The following is a 19,196-nucleotide window of genomic DNA, read 5'->3' as shown; positions in this document are numbered from 1 at the left end:
GTATGATTTCATGAAAAATTAGAGATTGAATTTACAGAGATCAAATTTAACATCTAGATGAATACTGGTCATTCTAATGTACACTGCAGGCCAGATGGAAAAGTGAGACATAGCACACAGCCCTTTTTCTGTTACACTTTGATTATACTAATTATACTATACATTGTATAAAACTTTCTGTACTCTGTAAACTTTTCCTTGCTGTTTTATTATATATAAATCTTATTAAAATGTATACACCCCTATATGCCTTGTCATTTTAACTGACACAAGCAAACACACATGGCACACACACACACACACACACACACATGCTTGTGATTGGATCTTGTCTGCAAATTCATTGCACTGCACCACCACTCAGCTATGCATTCTGTAGATGTCATCCTGGAACATTGGACACTTGTATTCTGCTTGATCAGCTAGTTTTATGCTAGTTTGCCTTTGTGCATCAGCAACCATTGGTGGATATTACTATTTTTTTCCTTCACTCAAGGTCTCAGTTGCCTCAGTAGCAACAATGATTCTTACTTACTCTTAACCAGGCCTTTACAATTTCAAGCCACATGTCACATCTTTTTTATATCTCTTTGTTTTTTCTTTTTTAAAGGTAAGGAAAATTCACAAACAAACGGTACATAACATTACAATGGTAAAAAGTGACACAGGGATAAATGGAGACAATACTGAATGACAATGTCGATGAAATATATAATATTATAGAATAGTAGTTGCCATTCTCTACAGAGGAAAAAAGGAATTTCGCTTTCACACAGATAGCACTGATACAGAATGACACTAGTCCTTATGATTAATGGGGAGAATCTATAGCATACTACAGATTTTTACTGCTTTTGTTATATGAAACTGTAGACAGAATACTTCTTTCATCACTCACATGAACAAAAAGTTTATGTAAAGTCAGTATAAAACAAAATTTTTAATGGGGATTTCACAGGACACAGACCTCCATTCCTGATATTTTCCTGATAATAATTGTGTCTTAGTTTAAGACATATATAAACACATAAATAATCTGAATGAGGGCGGCATTCTATCATTAAGAATGCTTGACTCACCAGTAGGCGGAGACATTTTGACATAAAAGCTTCAGTATCCTACAAATTCAAAATTTCCAAATAAAATCCTACAAATAATAAATCTGTTTAATAACTAATAGGAAATTTTCAAAAGGAGGAGAGACCAGTACTAAAAATAAACTGAAACTTTGTACATTAAATAAGAAATTAAGACACTTACATTATATAAGACATACTCTATATAAACACTAACACTAACACTGTAATAATCATATCAGTTTTTACAAAGTGGAACATATAAGGTCGTATTGTTAAATGTGTATTATGTAAGGAAAATGATGTGTTTAATACAGAAAAATACAAAAAAATACAGTATGATTTTAAATATCTTTGTTATCAGAGGGTTCCTTGCAATTATTTTGTTCTCCATGACACTGCCTTTGTGTGGTTACTTATTCATAATAAATTCAACAGTGTTTGTAAAACCATAGTACAATTTCTTTTGCCTTTTATATCTTAACTTATGCTGACAGCCTTTCCTCCTGTTCCTGTTCCCGGAAAGATGTGTTGTGAAATAGCTGTGTTAGAAGAAACTTGTTTGTTCTGCTTTCTCGGGGAAACAAAATGAAACTGTTAGAGAACAATAAATGTTAGTTATTCTTTCTCTTTCTTGCTCCACTTTTATCTAAATACAACTGTGTAAAATGAGAAATTGTACATAACTCTGGATTAGAGCATCTGCCAAATGGCAGAAATGTAAATGTAATTGAGAATTCCCTTGAAAGTATGTAGTCAGGTTGACTTATTTTTCCTTCTGCTTTCTGGACCACTTCTTCCATAGGGAGCATAGGTCTTTTTGTTGGACTACGGTGATTTTGGTGCAGACCTGAACAATGCTATTTAGACTATTTTTCTTTTATAGACAACCTATTGAACCAGCACATAAATGAAAATGTTCAAACACTCTTGATAAAAGTTAGATGAAAGTTACTTAAAACACTCTTACAGACGCCAAAAGAATTTAGCTTTCTCAGTGAAGTGAATTCTCTGATGTCTCGTCTTGACAATACAACTAGTTTTCTCATCAAATCTCAGTTGCGAATCAAACACTTTTCCCAAATACTTGCATGTTTGTACAATTTGTACATTTTCTCTGTGAATGATGCTGGTTTTTTGGTTTACCACTACACTTCTTAATGCCTATAATTATTTCTTTAGTTTTAGTCACGATCAACAAAGTTGCCATCACACCATTTGACAACTTGCATGTGAGTTGGGTTGAGGGTTATGTACTATATATAAAGTGGCCAAGTCATTTAAGGTGAGCTCTTTTGCCGTTTTGGTAATTGGCGTAATGGTATTTTAAAATATTTTAAAAAGGTAAATCTAGCTAATATACCAAGGATAATAAATATAAAAGTCATGACATCTGCATTTTACATTCTTTTACTCTTTTACCTTTTGAGTATACTGTATACTCTAAAACGTACGAATCTCTGAAATAATACATCAGACATATACATGAAGTATAATACATGATTATTTAAAACTTAAAATTTAATACTTGTATTTATAAAAAATATTATATATATATATATATATATATATATATATATATATATATAATATTATAATATTATATAATATTATAATAATATATTATAATATTATATATTATATATATATATATATATAAATTCTGTATTCTGTATATATATATATATAGTAGTAGAAATTTTAAGAGAGCAAAGATCTATCCTTGTATATGCTATGCGATCTATGCTGATACGTAATAAGAAATAAAACAGACAATTAAAATGTAAATCAAATTAAAATGTATATCTAATTATAATTTGAGTTTGTAAAACTGCATACATTCATTCCAACTAAGCAAAAGCCACACCTAAGGTTACTCAAAACCAACTGGTGGAATTAAGTGTGGCTCCTGCTTTACTGGATTGAAAACCTGCATCTACACCAAACCCTTTCTCGAAACCCTTTCATCTAGCCATCAACTTTAACCATAATCATCAGTACAAATGACATTTGTCCAGAATTCTTAAGGTTTTTTTGCTGTTTGAGGAATATTTTATGGCATAAAAATGTCAATCATAAAGCTACAAGGCATGTTCATGCTTTGTAGACAGGTTTACTGGCCTTGTTCACGGTAACAAAAATGGTTTGAGGTATGAAATCCACGGTATGAGTCAAAGTTCCTCTCTGCTCCTTGATTCTAAGTACAAAAAAAGGAAAAGTGAAAATATACAAAAGCCATTATTACATTTATATTTCACAACACATTTAATTTTTAGATTACACCTGTGGCATGTAATGGAACATCTTGAATTGTGATGTAATGCTTGTACAAGAAATCAAAAGTATAAATAAATCTCAATGGGTCCTTAATAAAAATGAAGAGAGGAAATAAACATGGTTTCCTGTTAAATTTAACATAGAAATAAAAATAACCCCACATCTTTGCAAACTATAGAACAAATCTATAATAACATTGATGCAATAAAGTATAAAATAAGAATAGTATTACTATAACATGATTAATGTTAAAAACAAGAGAAAGAGGATTATTGCAGCTTCTTCCAGAAAGTAAACAGTGTATTAATAACCAAAAATAGCAAAATAAAAAATGATGCACAATAAGAATTCATAAAATTACTGCCACCCCGGGTTTTACTACTGTGTACCTAATCTGCAGGTGTCCTAATTGTGGTTGCATTATGAAAATAATGTTAGTATGATATGATGGGTAATATATAAATATAATCAAGTGTAAATAAAATAATAATAAAAAATTTAATTGTAACTGGCCAAACAACACAAGCCTATGTGTACATCACATAGTTACCGACACATCACATCACCTTGAAACAGAGACTACCAAAGAGTCACTTTCAGGCCCTTAAGCAACTAACTGAAATGATGGATTGCAAAACAAATTAGTAAAAAAATTATGTTCTATATTTTACGATATTTGTCATTTAAAAAAATACAATAAACCATTATGTATAATGAAGGGATGGTATCTACATAAATAACATTGTATAAATACATATTTATATTTTATTCAAGGTTTATATAATATTATCATTTCATAATCCCAAAAAAGCTTATTTGCTTCCATTTACCTTGCTGCCAGGGTTTGCAGTGCTTACAGTGCTCGCATCTTTACTACAAGCCTGGGCTGCCATCCCGACAGTACAGTACACAGAATCAGCAGCTGCATGGTTCTCTGACTGTGCTTTATTTCCCCCCTGTAGACATGGATTAACCAAACTGTTATATAAACCAAATACTGTGTTCTTTTCTCCCCAGTAATACGTAACTGATATACAAAAGAGATTACTATCAAAGGGTCACCTTGTTCATAGGCTCAATTTCTTCATAGACCATGTTGAAAACATCTAGCAGGTGTAGAAGTGAAATGGTTTATATTTTCAAATTATATTGATAGATGAAGTATCAGAAACAGTAAAATATAAAATTCAGACTGATCCTTTACAAACTACACAAAATTTCTGTCTCTAAATACCAGTCACACATTAGAATGATAACACTAACTGCTCATGTAACACTGAGTTCACCTTACGTTTTGGACTCCTAATATTTTATTCCAGCTGCCTTACCTGAACTTGCATCATTCTATTTGTTTTGACAATTAACTTCTACAAACAGAGGACATGGATTCATTATTGATATTTAAAAATAATCAATAACTTAAAAATAGTTGTCATTAAAAAGTGTAAATAACACTAGCGAAACCACAGACTTGGAGAAATACACGTCATCAGTGACCAGCTACATCGGAAAGTGCATCGATGACGTGACAGTCTCCAAGTCCATCACCACACGATCAAACCAGAAGCCGTGGATGACCGCAAAGGTGTGTGCGCTGCTAAAATCCAGAGACTCTGCCTTCAAGAGCAGCGGTGACACTTGGCGCATGTGGCAAGGCATCCAGTCCATCACCAACTACAGGCCAGCTCCACCTGCCTGTGACAGTGATCCCTCCCTTCCAGATGTGCTGAACAGCTTCTATGCTCGGTTTGAGGCACGAAATGACGTGACAGTGAGGGCAGAGGACCAGGTGCTCTGTCTCACCATGGCTGACGTGAGGAAAACTCTATGCAGAGTTAACCCACGGAAAGCTGCTGGACCAGACAACATTCCTGGCAGAGTGCTCAGGGAATGTGCAGAACAGCTAGCAGATGTCTTCACAGACATCTTCAACATCTCCCTGAGCAGCGCCGTCATCCCAATGTGCCTAAAGTCGACCACCATCATCCCCGTGCCGAAGAAGTCTCCAGTGTCCTGTCTCAATGACTACCGTCCCGTTGCACTCACACCCATCATCATGAAGTGCTTCGAGAGGCTTGTCATGAGGCACATTAAGAACCTGCTGCCACATCGTCCAAATCGCTCCACGGACGATGCCATCACCACAACCCTCCATCTGGCCCTCACACACCTGGACAATAAAGACACTTACCTACGAATGCTGTTCATTGACTTCAGTTCAGCATTCAATATGATCATTCCTCAGCACCTGATCGAGAAGCTGAGTCTGCTGGGCATCAACACCTCCCTCTGCAATTGGATCCTGGATTTCCTGACTGGAAGACCTCAGTCAGTCCGGACTGGGAACAGCACCTCCAGCACCACCACACTGAACACTGGAGCTCCTCAGGGCTGTGTGCTCAGTCCACTGCTGTTCACTCTGCTGACTCATGACTGTGCAGCAATGCACAGCTCTAATCATATCATCAAGTTCGCCGATGACACGACCGTGGTGGGTCTCTTCAGCAAGAATGACGAGTCCGCATACAGAGAGGAGGTGCAACAACTGACGGCCTGGTGCAGAGCCAACAACCTGTCCCTGAACGTCGACAAGACTAAAGAGATGGTTGTTGACTTCAGGAGAGCACAGAGTGACCACTCTCCACTGAACATTGATGGGTCCATTGTGGAGATCGTCACGAGCACCAAATTCACCTGGCAGAGGACCTTACCTGGTCACTCAACATCAGCTCCATCACCAAGAAAGCCCAGCAGTGTCTCTACTTCCTGCGAAGGCTGAGGAAGGCTCATCTTCCACCTCCCATCCTGACCACCTTCTACAGAGGGACCATCGAGAGCATCCTGAGCAGCTGCATCACTGCCTGGTTTGGGAATTGCACCGTCTCGGATCGCAAGACCCTTCAGCGGATAGTGAGGACAGCTGAGAAGATCACCAGAGTCTCTCTTCCCTCTATCACAGACATTTACTCCACACACTGCATCCGCAAAGCTAACAGCATTTTGGATGATCCCACACACCCCTCACACACACTCTTCACCCTCCTGCCATCCGGAAAGAGGTACTGAAGTATTCAGACCCGCACAACCAGACTGTTGAACAGCTTCTTCCCTCAGGCAATCAGGTATCTCAACAGAGAACTGAACTGAGCTGGACATGGACACACACACACAGACACACACACACACACAGACACACACACACACACACACAGACACACGCAAAAAATGAGATCTGATCTCAACAGAGAAACTGAACTGTGCTGGACACGGACACACGGACACAACTGAGAACTGCTTTCAACAGAGAACTATACTGTGCTGGACACACACACACACACACACACACACACAAATTGTCCTGTTTGCACGCATATGTCACTTACATTACACTTTATATTGATCCTGTTTACATGTTAACTTTAATATTTGCACTCACTGTCAACAATATTCTTTTGCACAGAGTCGGCGTTATATGTCCTGTTTGTCTGCACTGTCTTGTCTTGTCATCCTGTGCACTTCTGTTGTATGTCTAGTTTAAAGATTGCACAAGAAGTATAGCTTAGTTTTATCTTTATGTTTAGCTCTATGCTTGTCTGTGTCACTGTACTTTGTCTTTGTGTGTAGCACCTTTGGTCTAGGAAGAACTTTGGTCTAGTTGTTTCATTTCACTGTGTACTGCATCAGCTATATATGGTTGAAGTGACAATAAAGCTTCTTTGACTTTGACTTTGACTTTTGATGTTATATCACAAACTGATGTTGATCAAAGTTTACAATATCAAGTGATATTATGTATGTTTTTTTTGTCTCAGATTATTGAAATTCCTGCCTTCTCTCCTGAAGACTTTTCTGCTTTTCCTAATTTGTTATTATATATAATTGTGATTTACCCAGCTACCTACATTATAGAGCTATGCTTCTCTAAAAAAATACTAACATTTTCTGTTTAAAAAAAATCTATGTAATACTACTTAATACCACTAATGGTGCCTTTATTTTAATGACAATATAACTGACAATTAATGTATCAAATGTATCACCCAAATAAAGTGTTTCCCACTGTGAACATTATTTATCATCTTTTTTGTAAAAAAAAAAAAGAAAAGAAAGAAATTACTTGTTGTTCTTTTCCTCTGATAACATATGATGATGAGGAACATGATGATGATGATGGTGGAAATGCCTGTCAGTAATAGAACAGTCTTTGTGTCAGCCATATTTAACCCAGAACCATTCTCATCTCCTAGAGGAAAAATGCTAATTAGATTATAATTTACACATAATATCATTCAGTAACAATATCATGCTATAATGAAAGGGTACCTGTGTATATGTTAAATTAAATAAATTAAAAAAACATAGTGTTTATATATGTGCATGCTCACACCTTTATCAGGGCAGAGTTTTTTCACATGTTTCATCTCCATAGTTGTATTGTTCCAGCTCACTGGGTTGCTATGATTACAGATGATGAAGTTGTTACTAACATGCAGTGAGAGGGAAAGGAACGTGTCTCCAGATGTTTTCTTTTCCCTCAGATCACAATTATTATTGTAGCAGTGAGAGGTTACTGAGAGCTTCTGAGCTTCACAGGTGAGAGTCACATTACAGGTGTCATTGCTTTGCTGGAGAGAGTCAGACAGGACTGGTTTCTCCACTGGATCTGAGATACACATATACACATGCATTACTGTACTGCTAGTCAATGTACACACACACACACACACACACAGACATTATTTTATTATTATGTATTACTTAACTGATAAAGACACTATTATTATATCAGTAGTGCATTTTGACTATAGGACTTACCAAACACATGTAGTTGGTATGTAGCAACATTTACAATCTGTTCATCAATTGCTTTTGCTTCATAGATTCCACTGTCACTCTTCTGTACGTTCTTCAGTGTCAGACTGTAGGTTTCCTCATTGAACTCCACCTTGTCTTTATAACTTCCAAATACTTTACTTGGAGTATTTCCATTATATCTCACAATATTGTTTTCCGTGTTAAATATCCAGCCCATATCATAGAACTTTTCAATTTTTTTTTGCATGACCAATTTAACAGAACTGTTAACCAGCTTAAAAACATCACTGCACACTGTAAAAAAAAACAGCAAAGATAAACTATTTAGTTATGCTGTGGTGACTTGTGTTTTTATTGATGTCATTATTATTTATATAATTTAACAAATTAACTATCCAGCCAAATTAGCTATTCAGCCACCAGGTAGAACTAGTCATGCACTGGCACATCTATGTAGGTCTGTATCATTTATTACATAATCCAAGGCTGTTTCCAAAAATACATTCACTACACTAAATCTATTTTCTTGGGGCACGATGCAGGGGACACGTTGGAAGTGGTGGCAACCAATCAGTCACAATCAAACACACACTCACACACTACAAACAATTTAGTGATGCCAATCAGCATACACTGCATGTCTTTGGACTGGGGGACTAACCACAGAAGTGTGATGCAAATGTGCTAACCACTAAGCCACCATGCCCCCTGTACACCAACACACTGTAAAATAACAACTCATAATTTAGGAGAGAGCAAGATGTCTGGCAATGCCAAAGGGGAAGAGTGGAAGCCAGTGGTCCGTTGTCAAGCAAGGGGGTGAAGCAATGCCTGCCACTAAGCAAAAGGGTAGTGTCTACATTGGCCAGGCAGAGTGGGGGGACTGACACCCTCTGAAGGACAGGGGGGCAGGGTGTCATCCTCTTCTAGACCAGGTATTGGAGTGACATCCATTGTGGAACCAATGAAGAGTGGGTAATGGCTACCATCTAGGTGGGTGCCCCAACCAGAGGAAATCTTTCATGGAGAAGCCTGACCTCAGGCTTGTCCAATAGAGCCTTGAGCCTAGTGAGATGCCTTTGGTTCTCCCAGAACTGCTTATACTGTTACTGCCAGAAAATGCATGTTTTGTTCTAGCTTTCTAACATGTGGAGGTCAAGACAGATGCATGTGCAGAATTTCATTTATTACAGCACAAAAATAAACTACTAGGTAGATACAGAAACAGGAATCAAACCATGCACAAAACTTGTTCAAATTCAGGAATACACAAAAGCTGGATCTAGGTTAGGAAACACACACACACATTAAACAAAAGCTAGACAAAGTTATGGTGAGACAAAGTGCATAGTGAAATGAAACAAGTCAGCATAGTGGACAGAGGAAATGAAACACAACTAAACTGAACTAAGATTTGCAGAGTTGCCCTCTAGTGGTCTGCTGGGGAACTGTCCAAGGTATCCATAACAATTACATTATTTATATTTTAGTCACTAAAAATTATTTCCTCATTTTCCTCAAGTGTAATTTGCTAAAACCATAAATATATGTAAACATAAAGCTATATGTAAATGTTTTTACTTATTAGTAGTTTTAATACACTTAAAATAATAGAATTTTACTTTCTTACTACATTTTTGACACAACATTTTTTTCAAATTATTTATACTTAAATATAAATTTTCGGTACATTTCCGCACTTGCACAGACAACCATTGCCACAATTCCACACATGATTTTTCCACACATGATTTGTTAACAGAATAAAAAAACAACACAATTATTGGATTCTTTTCTTTTAAGAGGAAAGAACACTAGCACTGGATAGTATTTATGATCATTCAAGTTTTTTAGTACTACATTACTAACTCTAATTTGCAAGTTTGCTATCCAAAGTTCACTCAGTATATCAGAGCACTTTAACCTCTTCAGTCAGTTTAGATGATTAGTTACCTGTAACTGAGACCAAGACGGAGAGAAGGAGGACGAGATGAATCACCAACGCCATCATGTATCAAAGCTTCCTCTTCAGGTTAAGGAAGATACACTTATGTTCGACTTTATTTGAGGTGAAATTTAATCTGTAAATATGATCTTGTGATCAAATGGAGAACAAGTAGGAGGGGCTGTGGCCTACTTGTTAGGAACAAAACAGGAATAATGCATTATTAGTGTGATTGCATAAGCAATTTTAACTGTAACTTTAGTTTGTATTTGTTATTTGAGTATGTTTTGCAATCTTTTAAGCATGTATAGCTTTTATATATGTAACGGAGGCTAGGGGTACGTGCTCTGCAGGCAAAGCGGTGTTGTATATAGCATGTATATCTTGTATATATTTAACGGAGGCTATCAGTAGGTGCTGTTCATGTAAAACATTACTCCGGATATTTAAGCAGAGCGCACACGCTAGTTCGTTTAGACTTCATAATTTAACTGTAACTTTAGTTTGTATTTATTATTTGAGAATGTTTTGCAAAAGTTTAAGCATGTGCAGCTTTTATATATGTAACGGAAGCTAGCGCTAGGTGCGCTAGTTGTATTTATATATATTTTGAGAATTTCTTGCAATAGTTGAAGCAACATATTGGTTAAATGATAATAGCTGGAAACATGATTCCAAAGCTAAAATGTTGCTCATGTTGTGCTTAAGTGTGCTATTATTTTTCATGCTGATAAGTATTATAGTTTTTTTTATATTAATTTTTAAATGCATTTTTCACAAACTTTACTTCCTGGTTTCTATACGGCTAGCTGTGACGTCAGCTAGAGGTTTTTCTTTTTTAAGATTGTATTGTCTTTAAACTGGTCCTACAGCTTGAATTCTAACTTTTACAGCCACATACCACCTTAAACTTTAGCTACGCTTCACTTCCTGGTTTTTGTACAGACATTTAAGCATAGCGCACACGCTAGTTTGTTTAGACTTCATATTTTAACTGTGACTTTAGTTTGTGTTTATTATTTGAGAATGTTTTGGAATAGCTTAATCATTTATAGCTTATATATATGTAACGGAGGCTAGCGGTAGGTGCAGGCAAAGCGGTGTTGGTAAATACTACTACACATACTACACATACTACATTAAACTTTAGCTATGGTTCACTTCCTGAGTTTTATATGGATATTTAAGCAGAGCACACACGCTAGTGCATTTAGACCTCATATTTTAACTGTAACTTTAGTTTGTATTTATTATTTGAGAATGGTTTGCAATAGTTTAAGCATGTATAGCTTTTATAGAGGAGGTTATATATGGAGGTTAGCGGTAGGTGCTGTGCAGGCGAGTTGTATATAGTATGTATAGATTGTATATAAGTCCTTTGTTGTTCGTTGCTTTGTGGTACTTTGTTAGCGTGCCCGCCTCCCATGCTTGAGACCCGCTTGGAGTTGTGTTTATATATTTTTTTGAGAATTTCTTGCAATACTTTAAGCAACATATCGCTTAAATGATAATAGCTAGAAACAGGGTTCCAACGCTAAAATGCTGCTTAGGTGTGGTATTACTTTTCATGCTGATAAGTATTATAGTTTATTTTATATGGATTTTTAAATGTATGTTTCATGGACTTCAGACCGCTACTGTGTTTGTGACGTCAGCTAGAGTGAGGGAAGAGGTTTTTTTTTTAAGGACGCATCATCTTTAAACTGTTCCTACAGCTTGAATTCTTACTCTACAGCCACATACTACCTTAAACTTTTTAAACTGTTACTTTAGCTTGTATATATTATTTGACAATGTTTTGCAATAGTTTAAGCAACATATTGCTTTGCTTTTCACAATCACATTTTCTTCTAGAAATGCAAAATTCTAGTTTTTTATTTTTTTAATTATACAATTATCATATAAAAATTATATTAATGTGTTATTAAGTTGTAGTCACAACTGACTTTGCCCCCTTTTTTTTCTCTGTTGAATAATACTTCACATATCCAAGCTGGTGTCATGGCAGTAGCACCAGCAGCTACTCAGGATCCAGAATGGTGGTTTTACAACAGTGTTTATTCTGTACATTGTCATGTATTTGAAGAGTCTGATAGTGGATGTGATGACAGAGAGATGCAGATTAATGGAATAAGAAGAATAAATCCATCTGTTACTGAAGAACCATGGCTTTGTGTATTTCCTATAAGAAGTAAAAGTTGAACTCAAACCTGCATGAATATTCCTAAATCTGCTTATGCCTGACATTTCATCAAGAAAGAAGCTCAGAAAAGCAACTCTTTAATGTTGTAAAAACACACAAGCTCATGTGTTTTTCATGAATACACCAATAAGCCAGACACTAAACATTCAGGCCCTCACAATCAGTGCAAGTTTCTTCTCTGAAGCCATCTATATCTCTACTTTTTCCTAAATGCTGCTACAACTGTTTCAAGATTCAAGATTCAAAGAACTTTATTAATCCCTGGGGGAAATTTCTTTGCCATGTTACAGTTGCTCTAATAAAAATATGAAAGAGAAAGAAAGAAATACCATTATTTTTTCATCATCTGTACTGCTTGCCTGATCTATGCTCAGGTCATGGGGAGCCTGTCCCTATCTCAGGCATCAAGGCAGGATACACCCTGGACAGAGTGCCATCACAGGGCACACACACACTACAGGCAATTTAGAGACTCCAACCAGCATAGAAGCATGACTTTGGACTGTGGGAGGAAACCAGAGCACAGGGAGAACACACAAACTCCACACACACACAGCGAGCAGTATTCAAACCCAAGGTGCTGGAGGTGTGAGGCAAACATGCTAACCACTAAACCACCGTGCCATCTACACACCGTGATATAAACCATAAAATATAATAAATAAATACATATATTGTACAAATACTGTAGAAATAATGTTGAACTGTAGTTCAACTGTAATCCAAACAGGCTGTATGCTGGTTGGAGCTATATTTTGGTATATTTGTGTAGTTGTTTGAGGTTGCAACTTTGTGCATTCAATGCACTTTGTGAAAAGGTTAATTTAGGTCCATTAATTTAGGGTGGTGGTGGCTCAAGTGGTTAAGGCTCTGGGTCATTGACCAGAAGATCAGGGATTCAAGCCCCAGCACCACCAAGTTGCCACTATTAGGCCCTTGAGCAAGACCCTTAACCCTCTCTGCTCCAGCGGTGCTGTATCATAGCTGACCCTGTGCTCTGACCCCAACCTCCAAGGATGGGATATGTGAAGAAAAGAATAACGCTGTAATGTATATGTGACAAATAAATAAAGGCAAAAATTAACTTTTTACCTTTAGTCCTAGTTCTGTTTTTTTTTATCTAGCTCTGTTTCATGTAGCACCATGGTCCTGGAGGAACTTTGTTTCATATCACTGTGTACTATATCAGCTATATATGGTTGATATGACATTAAAAGCCTATTGACTTGAATCTTGACTAGTTGCATACTTTAGAAATAGAACAGAAAACCTACAACCTTGGCAGAGTTACAGAACTGTGTAAGACAATCTTAAAAGTGAAACATTATTAGATGTGCCATGAACATTACAGAACTGAGAACTCAAAGGCTTTATTATTGCTACACATAAATCACAGCACAGTGGAATTATTTTCTTTGCATATCCCAGCTGGGGAAGTTGAGGGTCAAAGCACAGGGGCAGCTATGATACAGCATCACAGGAGCAGGGGGTTAAGGGCCTTGCTCAATTGCCTAGCAGTGTAGTTTGGTGGTGCAGGGGCTTGAACCCCAATCAACAACCCATCAACACCACTGCCCTAAATAGCATACCACACCTGGTATTCCCAGGCGGTCTCCCCCTGAAGAGTTAATGTAAAGTGACATTAATTTATGTGGTAAATGAAACATTAAAATTTTTCCCCATACCTCATTTTATTAGGGAAATATCAAACATAGCACAGAGAGAGTATTTTCTTTACATATACAAAACATGCATGACTATTAAAAGGACAGCAGGAAAAAAAGAAAAACCAACTTCATGAGACACCATCCTAAGGAATGAGGGTGAGCTCTTGCCAGCATGATACAACATGGGGAAGAAGATTGGTGAGGAACAGCATAGCATAGAGAGGTTAATAAAGAATGTACTTTTTACTTACATTTAAATTTACCCCAGGCAGTATCTATGCATGCTTACACTTTCAGAAGGGCAGAATTGTTTTATCTCCATGTTGTACCCAGCTTACTGGGTTGCTATGATTACAAATGATGAAGCTGTTACTAAAATACAGTGAGAGGGAAAGGAACGTTTCTCCAGATGTTTTCTTTTCTCTCATATCACAATTATTATTGTAGCAGTGAGAGGTTACTGAGAGCTTCTGAGCTTCACAGGTGAGAGTCACATTACAGGTGTCATTGCTTTCCTGGAGAGAATCAGAAAGGACTGGTTTCTCCACTGGATCTGAGATACACACATAGACATGCATTACTGAATTGTTAGTGAGAATCCAGGCCTGTATCCCAAAATACATTCGATAGACAAAATCAATCCATATTCTGTACCATTTTCTGTATTCCTTGGGGCACAAGGCAGGGTACACCCTGGACATGGTGGCAACCAATTGCAGGGTACAATCACACATAATGCATATACAATTATGTTCCTTTTTGGTTAAATCATAGGTAATAGATAACCATGGTTATTATTGCTACTATGATAAACCATTATGATAGTAAAGTGACATAGTTATTTATAAAATTATTAATTAGTAATTTTTCACATGGAAAAATTTGTCATGTAGAGTCGATGAAGGCAGTTTTTTGCAGTGCAAGAGAAACTACTAGATTAAGAAAAAGAATTTATGGCAGAACTAAGCAAAACAAACACTAGAGTCAGGAATACACAAAATCTGGGTCAAAGATAAGCACAACAAACATACTGACATCAAGTGAAGCTAGACAAAGACATGGTGAGGCAAAGAGGTTTAAATCAGGTAGCTAATTAAACAACAAAAACCAGGCAAACATGGGACTGTATGGGTCTGTGGAGATCCTGTGTAGCTCCTTCAGCAGCAAACTGCTACACCCCCAGTATAGGAAGGAGCACTATACACAGGTCATTCATACTAATGGCTGTCAGACTTTACAACATTGCATTACAGTGATGTTCAAATGTTCTATAATTTTATATATTTTATACTATTTTACTATTATACTAAATAGAGAGGGTTGCATCAGGAAGGGCATCCGGCGTAAAACATTGCCAAATTTAACCATGTGAATTGTCAGTACTCTAAATTTCATACCGGATCGGTCGAGGCCCGGGTTAACAACGACCGCCATCAGCGCCGTTGACCTACAGGGCGCTGGTGGAAATTGGGCTACCTTTGGTCGAAGAAGTAGAGGAGGAAGATGAGTGCGTAGACAGAGAGAGAAGAGGAAACGTAAGAGTGTAGGACTGAGAATAGGAACTCTAAATGTTGGTACTATGACAGGGAAAGGTAGAGAGCTGGCTGATATGATGGAGAGAAGGAAGGTGGATATACTGTGTGTAGAGGAGACCAGGTGGAAGTATAGGAGTATAGTAGTATAGGAGCAGGATTCAAGCTGTTTTATTATGGTATGGATAGTAAGAGAAATGGGGTAGGTGTGGTCCTGAAGGTGGAGTTTGTGAGGAATGTTCTGGAGGTGATGAGAGTGTCAGACAGGGTGATGAGTCTGAAGTTGGAGATTGAAGGGGTGATGTTGAATGTTGTTAGTGGTTATGCCCCACAGGTAGGTTGTGAGTTAGAGGAGAAAGAGAGATTCTGGAGTGAATTAGATGAGGTGATAGAGACTATTCCAACAGGTGAGAGAGTGGTGATAGGAGCAGATTTTAATGGACATGTTGGTGAGGGGAACACAGGCGATGAGGAGGTGATGGGCAAGTTTGGAGTTAAGGAAAGAAACCTTGAAGGACAGATGGTAGTGGACTTTGCTAAGAGGATGGACATGGCTGTGGTTAACACTTATTTTCAGAAGAGGGAGGAGCATAGAGTGACTTACAAGAGTGGAGGTAGGAGCACACAGGTAGACTACATCCTATGTAGAAGAAGCAATCTGAAAGAGATTAGTGACTGTAAAGTGGTAGTGGGAGAGAGTGTAGCCAGACAGCATAGGATGGTAGTGTGTAGGATAAATTTGATGGTCTGTAAGCAGAGGTCAAAGATAGAGATGGAGAAGAAAACCAAGTGGTGGAAGCTGAAAAAGGAGGAATGTTGTGAGGAATTTAGACAGAAGTTGAGGCAGGCTCTGCGTGGTCAGGTAGTGCTGCCAGATGACTGGGAAACTACAGCAGAAGTGATCAGGGAGACAGGAAGAAAGGTGCTGGGTGTGCCATCTGGAAGGAGGAAAGAAGATAAGGAGACTTGGTGGTGGAATGAGGAAGTTCAGGATAGTATTCAGAGGAAGAGGTTAGCCAAGAAGAAGTGGGACATGGACAGGACTGAAGAGAATAGACAGGAATACAAGGAGTTACAGCACAGAGTGAAGAGGGAGGTGTCTAAGGCCAAGCAGAAGGTGTATGATGAGTTGTACACTAGGTTAGACACTAGAGAAGGAGAGAAGACTTGTACAGGTTAGCTAGGCAAAGGGATCAAGATGGGAAGGATGTGCGACAAGTTAGAGTTATTAAGGATAGAGATGGAAAGGTGCTCACAAATGAGGAGAGTGTACAGAGGAGATGGAAGGAGTACTTTGAAGAGCTGATGAATGAGGAAAATGAGGGGAAAAAAAGAGTAGAAGGGGTGAACTCTGGAACAGGAAGTAGATAAGATTAGAAAGGATGAAGTCAGGAAGGCTTTGAAGAGGATGAAAAGTGGAAAGGCAGTGGTCCTGACGACATCCCGGTGGAGGTCTGGAAGTGTCTAGGAGAGGTGGCAGTGGAATTTTTAACCAGTCTGTTTAACAGGGTTTTAGAGAGTGAGAAGATGCCTGAGGAATGGAGAAGAAGTGTATTAGTGCCGATCTTTAAGAATAAGGGTGACGTGCAGAGTTGCAGCAACTATAGGGGGATAAAGTTGATGAACCATACAATGAAGCTCTGGGAAAGAGTAGTAGAAGCTAGGTTAAGGAAGGTAGTGGAAATTTGTGACCAGCAATATGGCTTCATGCCCAGAAAGAGCACAACAAATGCAATTTTTGCTCTGAGAATGTTGATGGAGAAGTATAGGGATGATCAGAGAGAGTTGCACTGTGTGTTTGTAGACTTGGAGAAAGCGTATGACAGGGTGCCAAGAAAAGAGCTGTGGTACTGTATGAGGAAGTCAGGAGTAGCAGAGAAGTATGTCAGAGTGGTGCAGGACATGTATGAGAGGAGCAGGACAGTGGTGAGGTGTGCTGTAGGGCAGACAGAGGAGTTCAAAGTGGAGGTGGGACTGCATCAGTGATCGGCTCTGAGCCCATTCCTGTTTGCTATGGTGATGAACCAGTTGTCAGAGGAGGTCAGACAGGAGTCTCCTTGGACAATGATGTTTGCAGATGACATTGTGATCTGTAGTGAGAGCAGGGAGCAGGTGGAGGAAAACCTGAAGAGGTAGAGGTTTGCGCTGGAGAGAAGAGGAATGAAAGTCAGTCGTAGTAAGACTGAGAACATGTGTGTGAATGACAGGGAGGGAAGTGGAACAGTAAGATTATAGGGTGATGAGGTGAAGAAGGTACAGGAGTTTAAGTACTTAGGGTCAACAGTCCAGAGTAATGGAGAGTGTGGGAAAGAGGTAAAGAAGCAAGTGCAGGCAGGTTGGAATGGGTGGAGAAAGGTGTTGGGAGTTCTGTGTGATAGAAAAATTTCAGCGAGAATCAAGGGGAAGGTGTACAGGACAGTGGTGAGACCAGCCATGCTGTATGGTTTAGAGACAGTATCACTGAGACAGAGACATGAGTCAGAGCTAGAGGTAGCAGAGTTGAAGATGTTGAGGTTCTCTTTGGGAGTGACAAGGTTGGACAGGATTAGGAACGAGTACATCAGAGGGACAGCTCTGTTGTCGGATGTTTGGGGGACAAAGTTAGAGAGGCCAGGTTAAGATGGTTTGGACATGTCCAGAGGAGGGAGAGTGACTATATTGGTAGGAGAATGTTGGACATGGAGCTGCCAGGCAGGAGGAAAAGAGGAAGGCCAAAGAGGAGGTATATGGATGTAATAAATGAGGATATGAAGCTAGTGGGTGCAAGTGTTGAGGATGCAGAAGATAGGGACAGGTGGAGAGAGATGATTCGCTGTGGCGACCCCTGAAGGGAAAAGCCGAAAGAAGAAGATTTAAGATTCTTGGACTGTGCTATGAAAATTAAGCAATTTGTTCATTCTTCATTTTATTTTGCTAATCAATAACTAAAATAAACACTTGCATCAGTTAAGTAAATAGCTAAATTTAATTACCATTTAACTAAATTTGAGACAATTTGAGACAATGTCCATTGTAAAAAAGGTCATATAAATAAATTGAATTGAAGTTAATTAAACAGAGACTAAATAACACTTACATTTATTTATGTGGTAAACAAAAACAAAGTCGTGCTTTTATTTTTTGAGTTAAAAAAATGTTTTAGTCATGTAAGAACAAGGAAGATGTCATCACATAATCGAAAAATGCAGTGGGGCACAACCATGATCAGACTGGCCCTGAAGAAGACGTTGGATGTTGGAAGACACCACAAAGCTGCCTTCCTGTGAAGATATATTTACATAATAAAAAGGTGTTTGACTTGTGTTATGATGTTGAATATGTGTCTAGAGACATGTGTTTATCTGTTTAAAGTTTAAAAGTAAAACCAAAATGCCAGTAACCTCACATCAGAAGCTAACTGCTGACTGACAAAAATACAGCTGCATCTTTTTAAAAACTGAGCTAAAATCAGCAAATAAATGTTTTGTGTGCGAGTTGGGTTGTTTAAGATGTTTGTAAGATGAAAAGCTTTGTGTCCTTCCACTCCTTTTCCATCTTGATATGCAAACTGCCTATGGCAAACTAGACCCACTGTAAAATGTCCTTTTCCAGAATATTTAAAGAATGATGGTGAGCTCTGGCCAATATGACACGACATAGGGAAGAGGGTTGGTAAGGAACAGCACAGCATGGAGATGTTCA

General features: G+C 38.0%; 1 protein-coding gene across 2 annotated transcripts; it reads right to left on the bottom strand.

Moving 5' to 3' along the window:
* Nucleotides 1–2,775: 2,775 nt before the first annotated feature.
* LOC131370650 (CD48 antigen-like) lies at nt 2,776–10,272 on the bottom strand. 2 transcript variants are annotated; one of them, XM_058418047.1, is made up of 7 exons: nt 10,122–10,272; nt 8,169–8,462; nt 7,741–8,016; nt 7,471–7,596; nt 4,416–4,459; nt 4,184–4,309; nt 2,776–3,273 (listed from the first exon to the last, which is right to left on the bottom strand). In XM_058418047.1, exons 1-7 carry the CDS (start codon nt 10,177–10,179, stop codon nt 3,190–3,192), a joined length of 1,008 nt encoding a protein of 335 aa, XP_058274030.1. In that variant the 5' UTR covers nt 10,180–10,272; the 3' UTR covers nt 2,776–3,189. The 2 variants fall into 2 exon arrangements, with proteins under 2 accessions (XP_058274030.1, XP_058274031.1); XM_058418048.1 differs by having other exon boundaries at nt 7,471–7,536.
* Nucleotides 10,273–19,196: the final 8,924 nt, after the last annotated feature.

The sequence above is a fragment of the Hemibagrus wyckioides genome, linkage group LG20, assembly GCF_019097595.1.
Source record: "Hemibagrus wyckioides isolate EC202008001 linkage group LG20, SWU_Hwy_1.0, whole genome shotgun sequence".
Lineage (NCBI taxonomy): Eukaryota > Metazoa > Chordata > Actinopteri > Siluriformes > Bagridae > Hemibagrus > Hemibagrus wyckioides.
This window is presented reverse-complemented; position numbering and strand designations above follow the sequence as displayed.